This window comes from Pongo abelii, chromosome 3 (assembly GCF_028885655.2).
Source record: "Pongo abelii isolate AG06213 chromosome 3, NHGRI_mPonAbe1-v2.0_pri, whole genome shotgun sequence".
Taxonomy (NCBI): Eukaryota; Metazoa; Chordata; class Mammalia; order Primates; family Hominidae; genus Pongo; species Pongo abelii.
The window spans coordinates 207,458,835-207,477,675 of NC_071988.2; the positions used below are offsets into that span (position 1 = coordinate 207,458,835).

Here is an 18,841-nt window from a genome sequence, read left to right on the forward strand (position 1 = left end):
GGTTACAGAAAATTTTTAAAAATAATTAACAGTGGCTTCCTGGTAGGAAAATGAAGAAATTAATGATTGGTAATTTGCTGAAAACTATGCCAAGTTAGTGATAAAACCTGAATTAGAACACATTTAGAGAAACAGATTTAGATGCATAAAACATGTTAAATTACCTTGCCTCCAAGAAATACGCATTTTGTAGAATAAGGCTTCTAGATTAACTATAAGCCCTTTAAAATTCAATTCTAAAGGAAATTAATAGTAAGCTATTTTCCCCTAATGGTTTTTGTCTTTTTTTTTTTTTTTTTTTTTTTGAGACAGGGTCTTGCTCTGTCGCCCAGACTGGAGTGCAGTGGCGTGATCTTGGTTCACTGCAACCTCTGCCTCCCCAGTTCAAGCGATTCTCCTGCCTCAGCCTCCTGAGTAGCTGGGATTACAGGCACGCACCACCACGCCTGGCTAATTTTTGTTATTTTTGTTAGAGATGGAGGCTTCATCATGTTGCCCAGGTCTTGAACCCCTGACCTCAGGTGATCCACCTGCCTCAGCCTCCCAAAGTGCTGAGATTACAGACATGAGCCACTGCACCAGGCTGAAGGGTGGGTTTTGATCAAAGGGCAGCATGAAGCAAATTTTCTAGGATGATGGAAATGTTCTCTATTTTATATTAGTTACTATCGCTCTGCTAACACATCACCACAAAACTTAGTTGTGTGAAGCAGCAACCTGCAAAGACTCAAAGACCAGGATCAAAGTGCCTAACCATGGCACAGGAAATGAGGTGCTCCTGGAACAAACTTAGCACAGGTGGACCAGCTTTGGGACCTGGTGGCCAGCAGAGCTGCAAGGGCCTAGAGGAGGCTGTTGATGAAGTCTGAGAGGATGAAATGGCAAAATGTTTAGCAACACTGTGCTTGTGGTGTTACGGGAAATGGAAAAACTAACAACTGCATTGGTAGATCTGGCCTAGCAGACCTCCAAGCAGAATGCTCTAAGTACCAGTGGTTTATTTTACCCACAATAAGAACGGACAAAGAGAGGTGAACTAAAAAAATAAAAATAAAAATAACTGGCCAGTTTTCGAGCAAAATTTAGAAAGAATATAAAACAGCCAAGACTTATGGGGTTTAAAAGTAAAACTGCTCCTTATCCCTAGTCTTTCCCAGGAGATTCTCAAAGTACTCAAAGAGCCATGGCTGAGAAACCAACACCTGAGGAATCTCAGCTGCAGCTGGACCTGACTGACATCCTGGATCTCAAGTTACGGGCATCTGTGGAAAGGGCGAATGCATTCTTGCATATGGAAAGAATGTTAATAAACCTGTGGCCAGAAGTTGGACTGAAGAGATTTTAAGATATAAAATCTTTAAATTAAAGATTATTATAATTTACATTATTTGACACTCCTCCCATTAAGTAGGGGTTTATGCCCTTTTGCGTTAAATCTGGGAGGGTTTATGACCATTTCAACCAACAGGGCATGAAAGAAATGATGCTATGTGACCTTTGAGGCTAGGTCATAAAAGGCAATGAGGTTTCTGCCTTGTCTCCTGGAACACACGTGCTTAGAGCAATGAGGTTTCTGCCTTGTCTCCTGGAACACACGTGCTTAGAATCCTAAGCCACCATGTAAGAAGTCCAACTACCCTAAGGCTGAGACGTGAGGAAGCCAGGCCACGTGGAGAACCCCACATGGGCCCTTGGGTTCTGGCCTTCAGGCTGTACCAAGCCCAGGCACCTGATGTGAGTACACAGCACTGGGTTGACTGTAGTCCCGGCCACCGAGTCACCTCTACCTTTGGGTCTCTCTGTTCCCTAAGTGTTGGGGTAATCTGTCATGCAGTAGGAACTGATTAATTCATCACTTTAAAAAAATCATTGTGTGACAAAATACTTGTGGCCAAGAGCACCCCACAAGCAGATACTGTTTTTGTTGTTACTTGGTTTAAATTGATTATCAGTGCTTCCATGGTGATGTGGCGTCCCAAATGTTATCTTCCAGTTCTGTTTTGCCTTTATCATACATTTCAAATCAATGAATTTTATCTTTTTGGTGTATCTGACCCATTTACTAATGTAAAACACCCTTCTCTATCTCTTTTAGTGATGTTCACATCTTGAGTTCTATTTTGTATATTAATAGGATTGATAAGTTTTACTTTCTCCTTGTTAAAGGAGATATTGGCATATATTTTTCTAGCCCTTATTTTCATTCTTCCTATACTATTTTAAATATCTTTTTAGGCTGAATTTTGTTTACTTTTTTCCCAATTCTGTTGGCATATACTGAGCACTCATATTTAGCATAACAGAAACCCTATCAGACAGAGCTAGTGTTTTATTTTTTATTGTGGCAAAATACATGGAACACAAAATTTACCATGTTAACCATTTTTAAGTATACAGTTCAGTGGTACTGAATACATTCATATATTGTGTAACCATCACCACCACCCATTTGCAAAACTCCTTCCATTGTGTAAAACAAATTCTGTATCCATTAAACTCTGACTCCCCATCGCCCCTTCCCTTTGCCTTTGGAAGCTTTGTCGCTATAATTTCGACTACTCCAAGCATCTCATATAATCATACAGCACTTATTTGTCTTTTTGAGACTGCCTTATTTAACTTAGCATAATGTCCTCAAGGTTCACCCATGTAGCACTGTCAGAATTTCCTTCATTTTTAAGGCTAAGGAATACTTCTGGTTTTTTAATGTGCTCTGATAGTATCTTCTGATAAGTTAAAACCACCCAACCACCCACTTGCATTGTTTGTATTTTTTTTCTGGAATCTTTAACCGAAGTTTTGTTACTGTTTTTTCTCATTCTTTTCTATTTTGGGAGATTGACTAAGTTTAAAATTTTTTTCTCTAAGATTTTCTCCAAAAGTTTGTAGCATTATGAATAGTCTAATCACCTATTCTAGTTCCATTCTCCTAGACCTCAGGACCCCTTAACACCCCCCTAAAGACTGAGGACCCCAAAGAATGTGTATGTGGGTTACATCTACCAATAGTTACCATGCTAGAAATTAAGTGTTTTAAAGATATTAATTCCTCTAAAAATAATAAACCAATTATATGTGAACATAACATTTTTATTTTAAAAAGTCAGTGAGTGGCAGAGTTCAATTGTTTTGCAAGTCGTTAAATGCCTGGCTTAAAACCTCGTCTCTGCAGACTTTTGTCTGCAGACAAAATACTCTAAAAAGACAAAAATTAGCCAGGCATGGTAGCACATGCCTGTAATCCCAGCTACTGGGGAGGCTGAGGCATGAGAATCGCTTGAACCTGGGAGGCGGAGGTTGCACTACTGCACTCCAGCCTGGGCAACAGAGCGAGACTCTGTCTCAAAAAAATAAAAATAAAAATAAATTAATTAATTAAATAAAAAGCAAATCAAGGCATAATCATACTTTTTTTTTTTGAGACGGAGTTTTGCTCTCGTTGCCCAGGCTGGAATGCAATGGTGTGATCTCGGCTCACTGCAACCTCCGCTTCCCAGGTTCAAGCGATTCTCCTGCCTCAGCCTCCCAAGTAGCTGGGATTACAGGCATTTGCCACCATGTCCGGCTAATTTTGTATTTTTAGTAGAGACGGGGTTTCTCCATGTTGGTCAGGCTGGTCTCGAACTCCTGACCTCAGGTGATCTGCCCACCTCGGCCTCCCAAAGTGCTGGGATTACAGGCATGAGCCACCACACCCAGTCGGCATAGTCTTAGTGAAAACAGTTTTGTCCTCAAAGATCCTAAAATCATCAAGCTTGCTCTTTTAAGAGTTTGAAGTATTACATTCTTCAGCTATGAGTCTGGTGCCTCTCTGTTGGTTTTTGCTTTTCTTAAATGTTTGGCAATACTTGGTAGTGTGTTGAGGGTACTGAGATTTCCTGCAGTTTGCCAAGAAGAAAGGATAAAATGTGCTGCCAGGCAGGACGTGCTGGTAGCTAACCTCAGTATGGGCATCTCCTTTCTTATGGAGCGTAACAGGGTCTGTATCTTCCCTTGAACGAGGCATTTACTTCAATCCCTCACACGCTGGTATTATTTTAGCAAAAAATTTAACCAGTTTCTTTGCTCATCAATGCTTCTTTAATCCCATTTCTTATATTTATTTTTCCTCTCAAAATACATCCTGTAATGATTATTTCATAGTCTATATAGTAGATTTTGAGGCCATGTATTTCTAAAATGTTTTAAATTTTTGCTGTTTCAGATTCTTTTTAAAGTGACCTAATTTTACCTATACAAAATATGAAACATACCTTTAAATCTAGTGTGGTCAACGTCTTCAATGCTCTCCAAATAGGTGAGATTCATACCATAACTTGATATCTAAACTTCTGTTTACTACTCCATTTTTTTAATGCCCTCTCTGCCTATTCAGGGATTTACAGCTCTAGATCAAGGATCTAATTCCAACCATTTTTTGACATTTACGTAGCAAAGGCAGCTTTGCATGGAGGTGGAAAATTCCCCAAGTCAGCCACCCTTGAGCTAAAAGAGGTTGAATATTCAGAAATTCGACTAATCTTTCAAGATCCACTTCAAAGTCCTGTATCTAATACTGCCAGTCTGCAATGATCTTCCCTTCTTCCACTATTTCTCACAGAACCCGAAGAACTCTGAAGTTAGAATGGACCCTAGCAACCTACATCAACAATCTCCTCCTACAAATAGAGTGCCTGAAGCTCAGAACAGTTGCTGGCTTGTTTGCGATCATGTCGCTAACACCCAGAAGCCTACATTTTATTCCACTTTCAAAACTGTCTTTACCTTGGTTCAACACTGTTTCGTCATTCCATGCCCTATACTGGGAGATTCATTCCATGCCCTATACTGGGAGATTCCATTTTACGTTCTTTTATTAATCTTTGTTTCATAGGCTTAATATTTTATAGTTCAAATTTCTATTTCATAAACAACAAAAGGGCTGGGCGTGGTGGCTCATGCCTGTAATCCCAACACTTTGGGAGGCTGAGACGGGCGTATCACCTGAGGTCAGGAGTTCACGACCAGCCTGGCCAACAAGGCGAAACCTCATCTCTACTAAAAATACAAAAATTAGCTGGGCATGGTGGTGCCCGCCTGTAATCCCAGCTCCTCGGGAGGCTGAGGCAGGAGAATCACTTGAACCTGGGAAGTGGAGGCTGCAGTGAGCCGAGATTGCGCCACTGCATTCCAGCCTGGGTGACACTGCGAGACTCCATCTCAAAAAAAAAAAAAAAAGTTCTTTTAAACCAATAAATGTTGATGTGGTTGGCTATACAGGTATCCCTCATTATCTGAACTCTCACCTAATATGGCTGTTAACTTGCAAAATTTTTTACTCAGTATTCACTACCTTAAGTAGTAAACTGGTTTACCAAACCTCTGTACAGAAGTCTGTGAAAATGTTTAAACTGAAAGGATGCAGACAGTATGCTGCATTCCTGCCTCAGCCGTGCTCTGATGGGCTCACCTGTCATCTTCACCATCATCCTCCCCACACTAAGTGGATTTATGTTCCAGGAAGTGGAAAAGGCAGTGAAGAAATTAGGTAAGCCAAAGCAGCCTAGAAAAGCTTATTTAGAAGTTAGAAGTGATAAAGTATATTGAGAGATGAATGCAGAAAAGGCACAAGCCTGGCTCTGCATTCATATCCACCTACCATGACCACAGTTGCAGTTATATGGTGGAAAATAAAGAAAACATAGGAAAATAATTTTGGATCTGAAATGCTTCACTGTGTAAATCAAGCACGAATGATAATTTTGAAAAATGATTGCAATACCTTATATAATAGACTGACAGTCATAATTAGTGTTTAAAATTCTTTATTATTATGAAGAATCCTTGGTGGATTGTTATAGACTCCAATAACAGATGTACCAATTGGCAAAATGACATGTTTGTTCCTGTGCCTTAAAAAGCCCTGAGCGCCACCTACTGGCAAATCTCTATCAGGGGTTCCTTACTATGCAGTAAGTACTATGAATAAAGCTTCCCTTCTACATTTTAGCTCAGCATCTGTGTTAAATGTTTTTCAACAGTATTTCAATTTAATCATAATTGGGGAACTGTTCAGGAGTTTGGGGTAGGATTATTTTTCTTATTTAAAAGTTAAAAATATTTAGGTTCTCTATATCCAATTAAGTTTCAGAAATGGGTTAGATAGGAAGAGTGAAGAATGTTTTATTTTCAATGGAACCAAATAGTTTACTCAGTATCTTGATATTCAGACCATGGTCCCTAGATCTGCAGCACGGGTATCACCAGTAGGGGCTGGTTAGAAATGCCAATTTAGCTCTTACCTTAGTTTTACTGAACCCAAATCTGCATTTTAACAGTATCCCTGGGTTAACCGTATGCATACTGAAGTTTGAGAAGCTCTGTTGGACAAAGTTGGCTGCCCAATTACTGTACATCTATTTTCCTCCTACTTCACAGATCCCTGACCTCCAGGGTGAGCCTGCTTGGCCCAGGATAATCCCATTTCTCCTACCAACGACTGATTCGGGAATGGGAGTGTAACCAGTTCTGGGCAAGGAGACCTAAGTGGAAGCTGACTGGGCCAAATTTCTTTAAGAAGTTTCCTCCATTCCAAGAGTCAGAGAAGAGACACTTGTCTCTTCCTCTGGACACTGTTGTGTCTGAAGGTAAACACTGAAAATGGCTGCAGACATCTCCTAGCAGCCTAAGAATGAAGCCAACACCAGGGCTGGAGGAACATAGTGCTAGAAAGTAGGTCCCTGATGACGTTTTGAGCCACTCAATCAACCCTGAAGTCTACTGTATCTTTGGGCGGCCTATTATATGAGAAACATTGTTTCATTCGGAATTCCTTTCTTGTATTCAAAATCCTGGATAATCATTGATCACCCTTAACAAAAAGCCCAGAAATCAGACTATTTTCTATTAGATGGTTTTTAAAAGCTTGACAATTCTACGAGTCGAGTGTTTTCTTCCTGTAAGAAGCTTTTTATCGGCTGAAACAATACCTTCCTTTTGTATGCTCGTTTTTTTTTTTTTTTTTTGAGACGGAGTCTCGCTCTGTCGCCCGGGCTGGAGTGCAGTGATGCGATCTCGGCTCACTGCAACCTCCGCCTCCCAGGTTCACGCCATTCTCCTGCCTCAGCCTGCAAGTAGCTGGGACTACAGGCGCCCGCCACCACGCCCGGCTAATTTTTTTTTGTATTTTTAGTAGAGACGGGGTTTCACCGTATTAGCCAGGATGGTCTCCATCTCCTGACCTCGTGATCCGCCCGCCCCGGCCTCCCAAAGTGCTGGGATTACAGGCGTGAGCCACTGCGCCCGGCCGTATGCTCGTTTTTAAATCCTCTTTCCTAGGATACAGTGGGGTTTATAATTTGTGGGATCAAATAGTACTTACAAAATTTTAAAAAATGGAAGTATCCCCTTAAAAATAAAAATTATGATTTAGTCAAACAAGCCCATATTTAAAAAATAAAGCCCACTAGACATATCAAACATTTTAATTTATCTTCCAGAACATTTCTCTTTTCAATCCATTTTTAACCTAATTTTATAAGAACAATATATTTTAATGCCAAACAATAGGCTGCTACTTTTTAATACACTTCCCATTTGCCCCAAGAAATGAGTGCTGGCAGTGAGCTGTACTTTTTTTTTTCTGAACAGGAAATGGGTTCAACATATATAAATCACAGTAACAATTATGAAGGAAAAGCAATGCAGCAATAGAAATTTGACGCACAAGAAAAAAGCCAAATATATCAAGATATATGTTATTACACAATATTACTGAGCAATATGCATTATCTCATGACATTTTATGATTTAATTGCAACCACCATCCAATTTTTGCATTACAAATATAATTTTAAAGAACAATTCTGTCACTTCAAGGAAAACAGTTGACAGTATTTATTACCAATAATAAAATTTGAGCTTTTAGCAAAAAATAGTATTTTAGGTAAACTTGTATCTGCCACCATGAGTTTGACAGCTTCTCAAGAGCTTTCTGATGAGGCTGGTAGTGATATTAACAACTATAATTTCTATATAATGTATTCGGAAATTTGCCAACCTTTTTTTTTTTTTGAGACATGGTCTTGTTCTGTCTCCTAGGTTGGAATGGAGTGGCGTGATCTCAGTTCACTGCAACCTCCAACTCCCTAGCTCAAGTGATCTTCCTACCTCAACCTCCCCCAGTAGCTGGGACTACAATAGCACACACCACCATGCCTAGGTAATTTTTGTATTTTTTGTACAGACAGGGTTTCACCGTGTTGCCCAGGCTGGTCTCAAACTCCTGGGCTCAAGTGATCTGCCTACCTCTGCCTCCCAAAGTGCTGGGATGACAGGCGTAGCCACTGTGCCTGTCCTGCCAACATTTGTAAGCTCAGTGAAACAACATTTTCCAAATACCCAATATGTCACATTACAAACCAGGCACAAGTAAAATATACATTAAAAATCAATCAAGAAAGATCAATATGTTTTAATGTGACAGACTTTGAAATTCACGATTAAAAGTTAATTGAGATTAATTTCAGATTTCACATTGCAACTAACATCTAAGAAACTATTACTTGTGGGCCGGGCGAGGTGGTGCACGCCTGTAATCCCAGCATTTTGAGAGGCCGAGGCAGGCAGATCACCTGAGGTCAGGAGTTCCAGACCAGCCTGACCAACATGGTGAAAACCTGTCTCTACTAAAAAATACAAAAATTAGCCAGGCGTGGTCGAGGGCGCTTGTAGTCCCAGCTACTTGGGAGGCTGCGGCGGGAGAATCACTCGAACCCGGGAGGCAGAGGTTGCAGTGAGCCAAGCTCGCGCCACTGCACTGCAGCCTGGGCGACAGAGTGAGACTCTGTCTCAAAAAAAAAAAAAAAAAAAAAAAAAACAACAAAAAAGAAAATACGACTTGTGGTATAAAAAAAATCCACAATTAACTGAAAAGGTTATTAAAATACTCCTTCATTTTTGAACATTTTGTATATGCTAGATTTTCTGTATATCCTGTAGCCAACGATATATAGATTATAATAGATATGTAACAGATTATAAGCAGAAGCTGATTTGAGAATCCAGCTACGTTCTATTAAACCAGACACTAGTGATTAGCAAAAATCACTAGTTTTTTTGGATATACACCTTTTTCATGACATATGTTACTTACATTATATGGCAACTATATAATGAGTTTATTACTACTATTAAACAAATCAATATTTTAAAAATGTTTAATTTCTAATATGGTAAATATTTACAGATATAAGCTATAACCTATATAAACAAAAGCTCTTAAGAATCCTCAATAACTTTTATGAATGTAAAAGTGTCCTAAGACCAAAGTGTTTAAAAATCGTTGTTAGAGCACTTGAGGTTGGTGCTGGAAATCCAGAAGAGCAGGAGACAGCTGCAGCCTGCTGCCTATCAACCCAATGAATCATCCACCTAGCGAATCGTATGCTCTAGATTAACTAATGAACACAGACTGGAAAGTGGCCATAAGAATTACAAGAAAAAAGTGAAAACTGTTACCCCAGATGGCTTGATTAAAAATTAGAGATTTTACCCAGGGGAGAATATTAATCAAATGTCTTAAAGATTATAATGCAGAAGGATGTATTCTATGTATTTCAGATGGCAAATTTAACAGGAATGGGCAACTGTTATAAAATGAAATTTCCATGAAACATATGAAATACGTTTCCTAACCAGAAGAGCTGTGCAACAGAAGCAGCTTCCTGATAGTCCCTTAAGTCTACAAATACTGTCTATTATGTGCCTGTATTTGGGGATTCCAACAAGAAATAAGATCCTACCTTCATTCACTCCAATGGGACACACGAGCAAACTAACTACACTAATTTCAGGGTCTGGTAAGTATCCCGATGGAGGGAAACAGGCTTTTGCGACACAGAGAGGTGTGGGGACTGTAAAGCTCCCAAAGACAGATGTCTAGAAAAAGGCTCTCCAAGGCAGTGACGTATAAACTGAAAGACTTGAGAAACAGGTAGAAGCAGAGCCCTCTGCAAAGAAAAAGGGCCACGGCAATGAAAGTGCCTCACCAATGGGAAAAAACCCGGAGTGTCCTTACAACAGGAGCGGCAACAACAACAAAGCGTGACTGGAGCTCAGTAATTCGACATCAGGTCAAAAAGGCCAGCAATAGCCATACAACGTACAGCAATGGTTCTCATCAATCTTAAAAGCATACTAGACCAACTGCATCAGAATCCCTGTGGGCAGAGCCTAGGCATCAGTATTTGTTTTAAGAGTTCTCTAGGCGATATTAAAGCACTGCCTGGGATGAGAATTACTGATCTGGAGTCTGTTAGGCAATAATAAGGAATTCAGATATTATTACTATTATCATTTTTTTGAGACGGAGTCACGCTCTGTCGCCAGGCTGGAGTGCAGTGGCGTGATCTCAGCTCACTGCAACCTCCGCCTCCTGGGTTCAAGCAATTCTCCTGCCTCGGCCTCCTGAGTAGCTGGGACTGTAGGCGCCCGCCACCATGCCTAGCTAGTTTTTGTATTTTTAGTAGAGATGGGGCTTCACCATGTTGGCCAGGATGGTTTCGATCTCTTGACCTTGTGGTCCGCCTGCCTCGGCCTCCCAAAGTGCTGGGATTACAGGCGTGAGCACTGTGCTCGGCCGATATTATTATTATTTTAATAATAATATCTAGGGTTTCACTATGTTGCTTAGGTGGGACTCAAGGGACCCTCTAGCCTCAGCCTTCAAAGTAGCTGGGATTATAGGCATGCGCTGCCACACCTGGCTTCATATATATATATACACACATATATACACTTTTTTTTTTTTTTGAGATGGGAGTCTCGCTCTGTCATCCAGACTGGAGTGCAGTGGTGCAATCTCAGCTCACTGCAACTTCCGCCTCCCAGGCTCAAGCAATTCTCATGCCTCAGCCTCCCGAGTACCTGACAATACAGGCATGTGCCACCATGCTCGGCTAATTTTTTGTATTATTTGTAGAGACGGGGCTTTCCCATGTTAGCCAGGCTGCTCTCAAATTCCTGACCTCAAGCGATCTGCCCACCTCAGCCTCAAAGGTGCTGGGATTACAGGTGTGAGCCACTGCTCCTGGCCAGGTATTATTTTAATATAAGAGTAAGTCACTGAAGAGTGGAAACTAATAGGATTGATTTACTTTTTTTTTTACTTTGTAAAAGATCACTTTAGTTCTCACAGGAGGAATTGAGGGCATGAATAGAAAACTCTTTAATGCTGAAAGTTCTAAGAGGCTGAAAGAGCATTTATTAGGAAAGATTTATGGGGTGGAGGCTTAGCTACTAAGAGCATGATTTTTCAGAGACTCTAAACAATCAATAGGTACAATCAGAGAAAGAGAGAAAAATCAATAGGTACAATCAGAGAAAGGGGGAAAAAAATACCTACAAAAGGGCCAGATGCAGTGGCATGCACCCGTAATCCCAGCCCTTCGGGAGGCTGAGGTAGGAGGTTTGCTTGAGGCCAGGAGTTCGAGGCAGCCCATGCAACACAGTGAAACCTCATCTCTACAAAAACAAAAAATATTAGCCAGGTGTGGTGGGGTATGACTGTGGTCCTAGGTACTCAGGAGGCTGAGGCAGGAGGATTACTTAAGCCCAGGAGGTCAAGGCTGCAGTGAGCTGTGGTCATGCCACTTCACTCCAGCCTGGATGACAGAGAAAGACCTTGTCTCAAAAACAAAAAACAAAACCTACAAAAGTGGCAACATCAAGTGTGAACTGCTCCTAAATACACCGTCAATTTGACCATGTTCTAACAAGGTATTTATGCCCTTACATTGCTACCATATGTAATTTATCTAGTTAAAGACTTTAACATATCAAACAAAGGAAGACAGAGAATTCTATTTACAATTTAAAAACTTTATCATCAACTGACCTAAAACTTACCCAGTATTATTAGTTCTATCAACTAATCCACAGATAAACTTTGAAGTTGCTTTTATTTGAACTGGAAAATTGTTACTTTCAAACTAAATATAAATAATAATAAATTGATAAGAAACAAAGCAAAAAGACTATTCTAATTCAAAAATACCTTATATCTTAAAGCAACTTAATGCTTTTCATCACTTTGGTAATTATTTTTAAGTAATGCTCTTTAGCCTTTAACTTAAAAGTCTGAAGGAAGAGTCCTCTTTAGTTTACTCTGAGTTCTCTCATTTGCCAGCATTCTTGCCCCTGTCCCTGATATGAGGACGCCACATCAGGTGTTAACCTGAGCACTGCTGCCTTTCTTAAAGAAGAAAGTGAAATATGCCCGTGTCTCTATCAAAAGTAGAAAAATATCTGGCTACTCTTCTCTCATTTATCTTATCCATCTGTTTCCTCTAGAATTCTGAGTTTGTAAGGCACTAAAATAAAATTTGTATTATACAAATACAAATTACTATACAAAATAATACAAATGATATTCTAGATATTTTTATGGTAAAACAGAGTATTTGGTCAAGTTACTAATAATATCAATCATTCCCAACAATAAAAAATATCTACTAGAACAATCAATGCAAATTCATAGCATATATTTATGCTCAATATATAATATTTAAATACACACATTTTAAGAAGAAAAGAAAATTACCTTTCAAGAGATGATTCAGATCCATTGTGTCATGTAAGACTTTCTGTTTCTGTCTGTGGTCTAAACTGCAGTCTAACACTGAAGACAACTTTGAGGAGACATCAGGCTCATGTTTTTCTTTCCCTTTTTTGGCTGCTTTCAAATATTTTGAATTATTTTTCAAATCCTCAACATCTTCATATATTTCTTGGCTCACATTTTCTTGCTTTTTAACTTTCACTTTTTGATCATTTGCTATGCCCAGTTCAAAAGACTGAAGAGGGCTAATGTCTGGAGTTGATAAGGGACTTACGTCGGTCACAGTATCTTCAGACTCCTCAGGGTAGTGGCCACATTTTGGTGTAGTACTTGAAGGCTGTGTTTCTGTCAATTTTATTCCTGATTTATACTTCTGTTTTGGTGACAGGAGGGTTATACCAGATACATGTTTCTTGGATGATGGAGACGAATCAGATAGATGGCTATCAGACCCTCCATCTAAACAATCTGTACCTGAACCTGAAGATGAGGAAGATAAAGAGGAGGAGGAAGAGGAGCTAACTTTGCAATACTTTTTCCTTATGCTTTTTTTAACGTTAGTAGATGGTTTAGCGGGCTTGGACTTCGCATGGTATTTCTTCCCATCATCACTGCTTTCCTCTCCATCTGTGTAGTAATCATCTTCACCTTCTTTTACAATTTTGGGAATTCTATTTGGAATGGACACGTGTATTTTAAGTCCTGTTGTAACATCACACAATTTTTTTGATCTTGAAGAGGCTGGCAATGAGAAAGAACTTACAGTTTGTGTAACGTCATTCTCTACAGGGTGTTCTGGGGGAAATTTCACGTTTCTTTCATTTCCCTTCTCAGTAAGATAATTTTCTGTTGTTTGCATTCCAGTGTTCGAGTTTACATTTTTTGTATCTTTATCTATTCTTTCCTTCGGGTCATCATTTTGCTTGTCAAAAACTGAGTTAGTTTCACATTTCTTTCCTTCTTCAAAGTCACTGTCAAAGAAAGAATGGTCCACTTCACCTTCTAATATATCTCCAAACTGATCCATGATGGCAAAAATATATCTGAAAAAAAAATGTAAACATCAGACTAAAGAGTGATTTCCAAATACTTTCCATTTGTATACAATAATTAAATAATTTTCCCAAACTGACAAGTGTGTTTAATATATCAAAAGAAACATTATAAAAACAACAACAACAAAAAGTAACTCAGTGAAGTGATGATGGGGTTCTATGAGTAACAAGTTCTACCAATTATCTGAAAAATAAAAAAGTCCCATAGTTAAGTTCACAAGAAAATAACAGATCATCAAGGCAGGGATGTCACAAACATGGATACCTAAGTGAACCTTAAGGATAATCTGCCTTCTATAAATTAAGTACAACAAAACAAAGAAAAAGGCTGGGCGCGGTGTTTCATGCCTGTAATCCCAGCACTTTGGGAGGCCGAGGCGGGCGGACCACGAGGTCAAGAAATCGAGACCATCCTGGCCAACATGATGAAACCCCATCTCTACTAAAAATACAAAAATTAGCTGGGCATGATGGCGCATGCCTGTAGTCCCAGCTACTTGGGAAGCTGAAGCAGGAGAATTGCTTGAACCCAGGAGGTGGAGGTTGCAGTGAGCGGAGATCACACCACTGCACTCCAGCCTGGCCACAGAGCGAGACTCCATCTCAACAACAACAAACAAAAACAAAAACAAAAACCCCAAAGATATACAAATTAAGTACAATTAGAGTTTAGAATAAGAAAGGATAGAGTTAAAAAAAAAAAAAAAACTCATAGTCACTTCCTTTGAGAATAAAAATCAAAAAATAAAAGAAAGGAAACAGAAGAAACATCTCATAGGACCAGCTAAACCAGTCCAAACACAGGATTCTAGTGGAAGTCATGCAGTGAGGATTGACTGACATATTTCAGAACTTGCTGTCTTTGTCCCCTTTCTGCTCCTTTACTGCAGTTAGGAAGGAAGAAGCAGAGACAAGGAGATGATTCCTGTTATAGTTCCCCATCCCTTCTTGAAGAGGAACAGAAATTCTAAGTCACACACACAGGCTGCACAGGTATGTCGAACTTCTGAATATGTAATCACAAACTGTGCCAAAACCACATATAGAAAATGAAAGGGGAAGAGTATATATGTCTCACTGTGTTAAAGGGGGTCTGATATAAGAAATTCACAGCAGACAGCCAATGGCTGTCTAAAATGGAAAAATCTAGGCATATTATTCAGATACATGGAGTTAAGTATTACAAAAAATGGATTAAAATGTTCAAAGTAGTTGCCTTTATCATGGGGCAGGGGCCACTGATTTTTGTATGTTTTTTTCCCTAGAGACCACTGTTTTTGTTACAGAACTTAAATTACTAGTCGACCTGTAAATTTATATATTACTATGATAAAAAATTGATTTGAAATATTTTAATACTCCATACAGTTAAATTAGAAACATCACTATAAAGTCATAGTCTTTAACAAATGTTTTTTTATCTGTTATTACAGCGGTCAAAGCAGCTGTGTCACATTATCTATTACTGATAACCTTAAGATCAGAATTGACCTTTTTTTTTTTTTTTTTTTTTTTTTTTTTGATACGGAGTCTCGCTCTGTTGCCCAGGCTGGAGTGTAGTGGTGCGATCTCAGCTCACTGCAAGCTCCACCTCCTGGGTTCACGCCATTCTCCTGCCTCAGCCTCCAGAGTAGCTGGAACTACAGGCGCCCGCTACCATGCCTGGCTAATTTTTTGTATTTTTAGTAGAAACGGGGTTTCACCATGTTAGCCAGGATGGTCTTGATCTCCTGACCTTGTGATCCGCCCGCCTCAGCCTCCCAAAGTGCTGAGATTACAGGCATGAGCCACCACGCCCAGCCCAGAATTGACCTTCTAATACTATTCTCCACTAAAAAAAACCCCCAGGACTCCTTGGCAGGCAGGGGACTGCATTTCTGGAGGCAAAGAGCCTGAATCAGCTTATTCTTGCCAGAAAGCACAATATTCACAAATATGCCTGGGGTGGCGGGAAAGAAACGGGATCAGTTTAAAGGGGCTTCCATTGTCCAAGTTGGACAATTCAGCACTGAAAAAGAAAAAAGACAAATATACATAAAAATGAAAAAATAATTTCTATGAGAAGTCATGAGTACACACTGATACTCAAAAGTGACAATAAAATAATTTCCAATAATAAAACAACAAAAGGCCAGGCACGGTGGCTCATGCCTGTAATCCCAGCACTTTGGGAGGCGAAGGCGGGTGGATCACAAGGTCAGGAGTTCAAGACCCCTCTGGCCAACATAGTGAAACCCCATCTCTACTAGAAATACAAAAAATTAGCCAGGTGTGGTGGCATGCACCTGTAATCCCAGCTACTCGGGAGGCTGAGGCAGGAGAATGGCGTGAACCCAGGAGGTGGAGTTTGCAGTGCGCCGCAATCACACCATCATACCACTCCAGCCCAGGAGACAATGCGAGACTCTGTCTTAAAAACAAAACAAAACAAAAATAGCAAAAAATGCAATTATGTGCTCACTATATTCATATTATAATTAATTCTATTTTACATCAAATCAGGGAGTAAAAGATTATGTAATCTGTATCCTAAACCAGCCACAACACTCTGCAGCCTTTAATTGCTTAAGTGACTGCAACCTAAAGAAAATATTTTTTAAAGTATAGATGTCATTTAAAAGTCAGCCAAACTCGTATTATTAATACTATTGTGATAAAGTAACATGACAGGTTAAGGTATGTGTGGTAATGCATTTTATCATTGGTTAATTCTGTTTGCCTTTAGTGTTTTGAAGAGTTGAAAAGACTGATGTATTAGATTCATAAAAATTTAACTGTCTTCCACATTTAAACACTGAAGGGAATCTAACTGATTAAATCAGTAAGTTTAGACTTGGTTGGTTTTATAAACAATATCTAAGTGCTTAGGAAGATTTCCTTTGTTAGGTTTGTAAGTGTGCCTTGCCAGGGGTTTGAGGTACTTAAAAAAAAAAATCTAAACAATAAAAATTTGCGATGTTAATCAAGTTAGCAAATGGTATACAATGTTTAGGAAAATTTAATATATTTTATCAGCTAAGTGAAGATCAAGCAAAATACAAGTGAGTTTTAAAATTCTAATGTGTAAAGAAGATCTTAAAATTTAAGAAACATTAGATTATAAAATGTATACCTAATAAACATTAAAATACAAGATTTATTATTTTCCATAGCATCGATTAATGCCTTTTCATTTTAAAATTCAAATTGACAGAGGAAGTCTCTATCCCAAATCCTTAAAAGACAGATACTTGATAAAGTTTATTTTTATTTTTTATCTTTTGAGACAGAGTCTTGCTTTGTCACCCAGGCTGGAGTGCAGTGACAGGATTCTAGCTCACTGCAGTCTCCAACTCCTGGGCTCAAGTGATCCTCCCACCTCAGCCTCCCTAGTGTGGAACTATGGGCATGCACCACTACACCCGGGGTTTTTTTATTTTCTTTCTTCCTTTTTTTTTATTTTTGAGATGGAGTCTCTCTCTGTCCCCCAGGCTGGAGTGCAGTGGTGCAATCTCGGCTCACTGCAGTCTCCACCTCCAGGGTTTCAGCGATTTTCCTCGCTCAGCCTCCCAGGTAGCTGGGATTACACGCACGCACCACCACGCCCGGCTAATTTTTGTATTTTTAGTAGAGACGGGGTTTTGCCATGTTAGCCAGGCTAGTCTCGAACTCCTGAACTCAGGTGATCTGCCTGCCTTGGCCTCCCAAAGTGCTGGGATGACAGGCGTGAGCCACCGTGCCCTCTTTATTTTCTAGAAACAGAGTCTCCCTATGTTGCCCAGGCTAGTCTTGAACTCTGGGCTCAAGGGAGCCTCCCACTTCAGCCTCCTAAAGTGCTGGGATTACAGGAGTGAGCCACTGTGCTCGACCTCCTAATAAAGTTTTTTTGTTTTTGTTTTTTTGAAACAGAGTCTCACTCTGTCACCCAGGCTAGCGTGCAGTGGCATGATCTCAGCTCACTGCGAACTCTGCCTCAAGCAATTCTCCTGCCTCAGCCTCCTGAGTAGCTGGGATTACAGGCATGAGCCACCACATCCGGCTAATTTTGTATTTTAAGTAGAGATGGGGTTTCATCATGTTGGCCAGGCTGGTCTCAAACTCCTGACCTCAGGTGATCTGCCCACCTCAGCCTCCCAAAGTGGTGGGATTACAGATGTGAGCCATTGCGCCCGGCTGTCTCAAGTAATTTATAAAAACTGAAACTTGTCTCTTTCAAAAGGCATTTGGCACTTTCAGAGCCATAAGAAAACCTAAAAACTTTTGAATCAGTAACTTCACTTCTGGAAATTTTTCCTAAAGATACTATACTAAAAAGAAAAAAGAGGCCCCGTGTGGTGGCTCACAACTGTAATCCCAGCACTTTGGGAGGCCAAGGCAGGCAGATCGCCTGAGGTCAGGGGTTCGAGACCAGCCTGGCCAACATGGTGAAACCCCGTATCTACTAAAAATACAAAACATTAGCCAGGTGTGGTGGCACGTGCCTGTAATCCCAGCTACTCAGAAGGCTGAGGCAGGTGAATCGCTTAAACCCGGGAGGCAGAGTTTGCAGTGAGCCGAGATTGTGCCACTGCACTCCAGCCTAGGTGACAGTGAGACTCTTTCTCAAAAAACCAAAACCAAAAACAAAAAAACTTTATTAGGAGGCCAACCACAGCGGCTCATGCCTGTAATCCCAGCACTTTGGGAAGCTGAGGTGGGAAGATCACTTGAGCCCAGAGTTCAAGACCAGCCTGGGCAACATAGGGAGACCCTGTCTTTGGAAAATAAAGAGGGTGCGGTGGCTCATGCCTGTCATCCCAGCACTTTGAAAGACCAAGGTGGGCAGATCACCTGAGTTCAGGAGCTCGAGACTAGCTTGGCCAACATGGTGAAATCCCATCTCTACTAAAACTACAAAAATTAGCTGGGCATGGTGGCACGTGCCTGTAATCCTGGCTACCCAGGAGGCTGAGGCAGGAGAATTGCTGAAACCCGGGAGACAGAAGCTGCAGTGAGCTGAGATCACACCACTGTACTCCAGCCTGGGCAACAGAGAGAGACTCCATCTAATAAATAAATAAATAAGGGAATTCTAACATTACTTGTAACATTGAAAAGCTTCTATAGATAAATATTACGATTCTGTTAACATCATCACTTAGATCAGGAGTCAGCAAACTACCTGTCCATAAGCCAAATCTTGTCTGCCATCTGTTTTTGTAAATAAAAT

General features: G+C 40.1%; 1 protein-coding gene and 1 long non-coding RNA gene across 5 annotated transcripts in view; one reads left to right on the forward strand and one right to left on the reverse strand.

Moving 5' to 3' along the window:
* The window catches only part of CFAP97 (cilia and flagella associated protein 97), a 47,516-nt gene that overhangs the window by 18,401 nt on the left and 10,274 nt on the right, over nucleotides 1–18,841 (reverse strand). For all 3 annotated transcript variants that reach the window (NM_001131656.1, XM_054553195.2, XM_024245501.3), the window contains 1 exon segment: nucleotides 12,581–13,641. In NM_001131656.1, coding sequence (NP_001125128.1) covers nucleotides 12,581–13,625 — 1,045 coding nt within the window. In that variant the 5' untranslated portion in view covers nucleotides 13,626–13,641.
* LOC129059194 (uncharacterized) lies at nucleotides 1,479–15,020 on the forward strand. 2 transcript variants are annotated; one of them, XR_008524914.1, is made up of 4 exons: nucleotides 1,479–1,734; nucleotides 6,418–6,626; nucleotides 9,601–9,839; nucleotides 14,544–15,020. It is a non-coding gene; the product is annotated as an uncharacterized LOC129059194 (long non-coding RNA). The 2 variants fall into 2 exon arrangements; XR_008524913.1 differs by lacking the exons at nucleotides 9,601–9,839; nucleotides 14,544–15,020 and adding exons at nucleotides 4,205–4,297; nucleotides 4,601–5,527 and having other exon boundaries at nucleotides 6,418–6,980.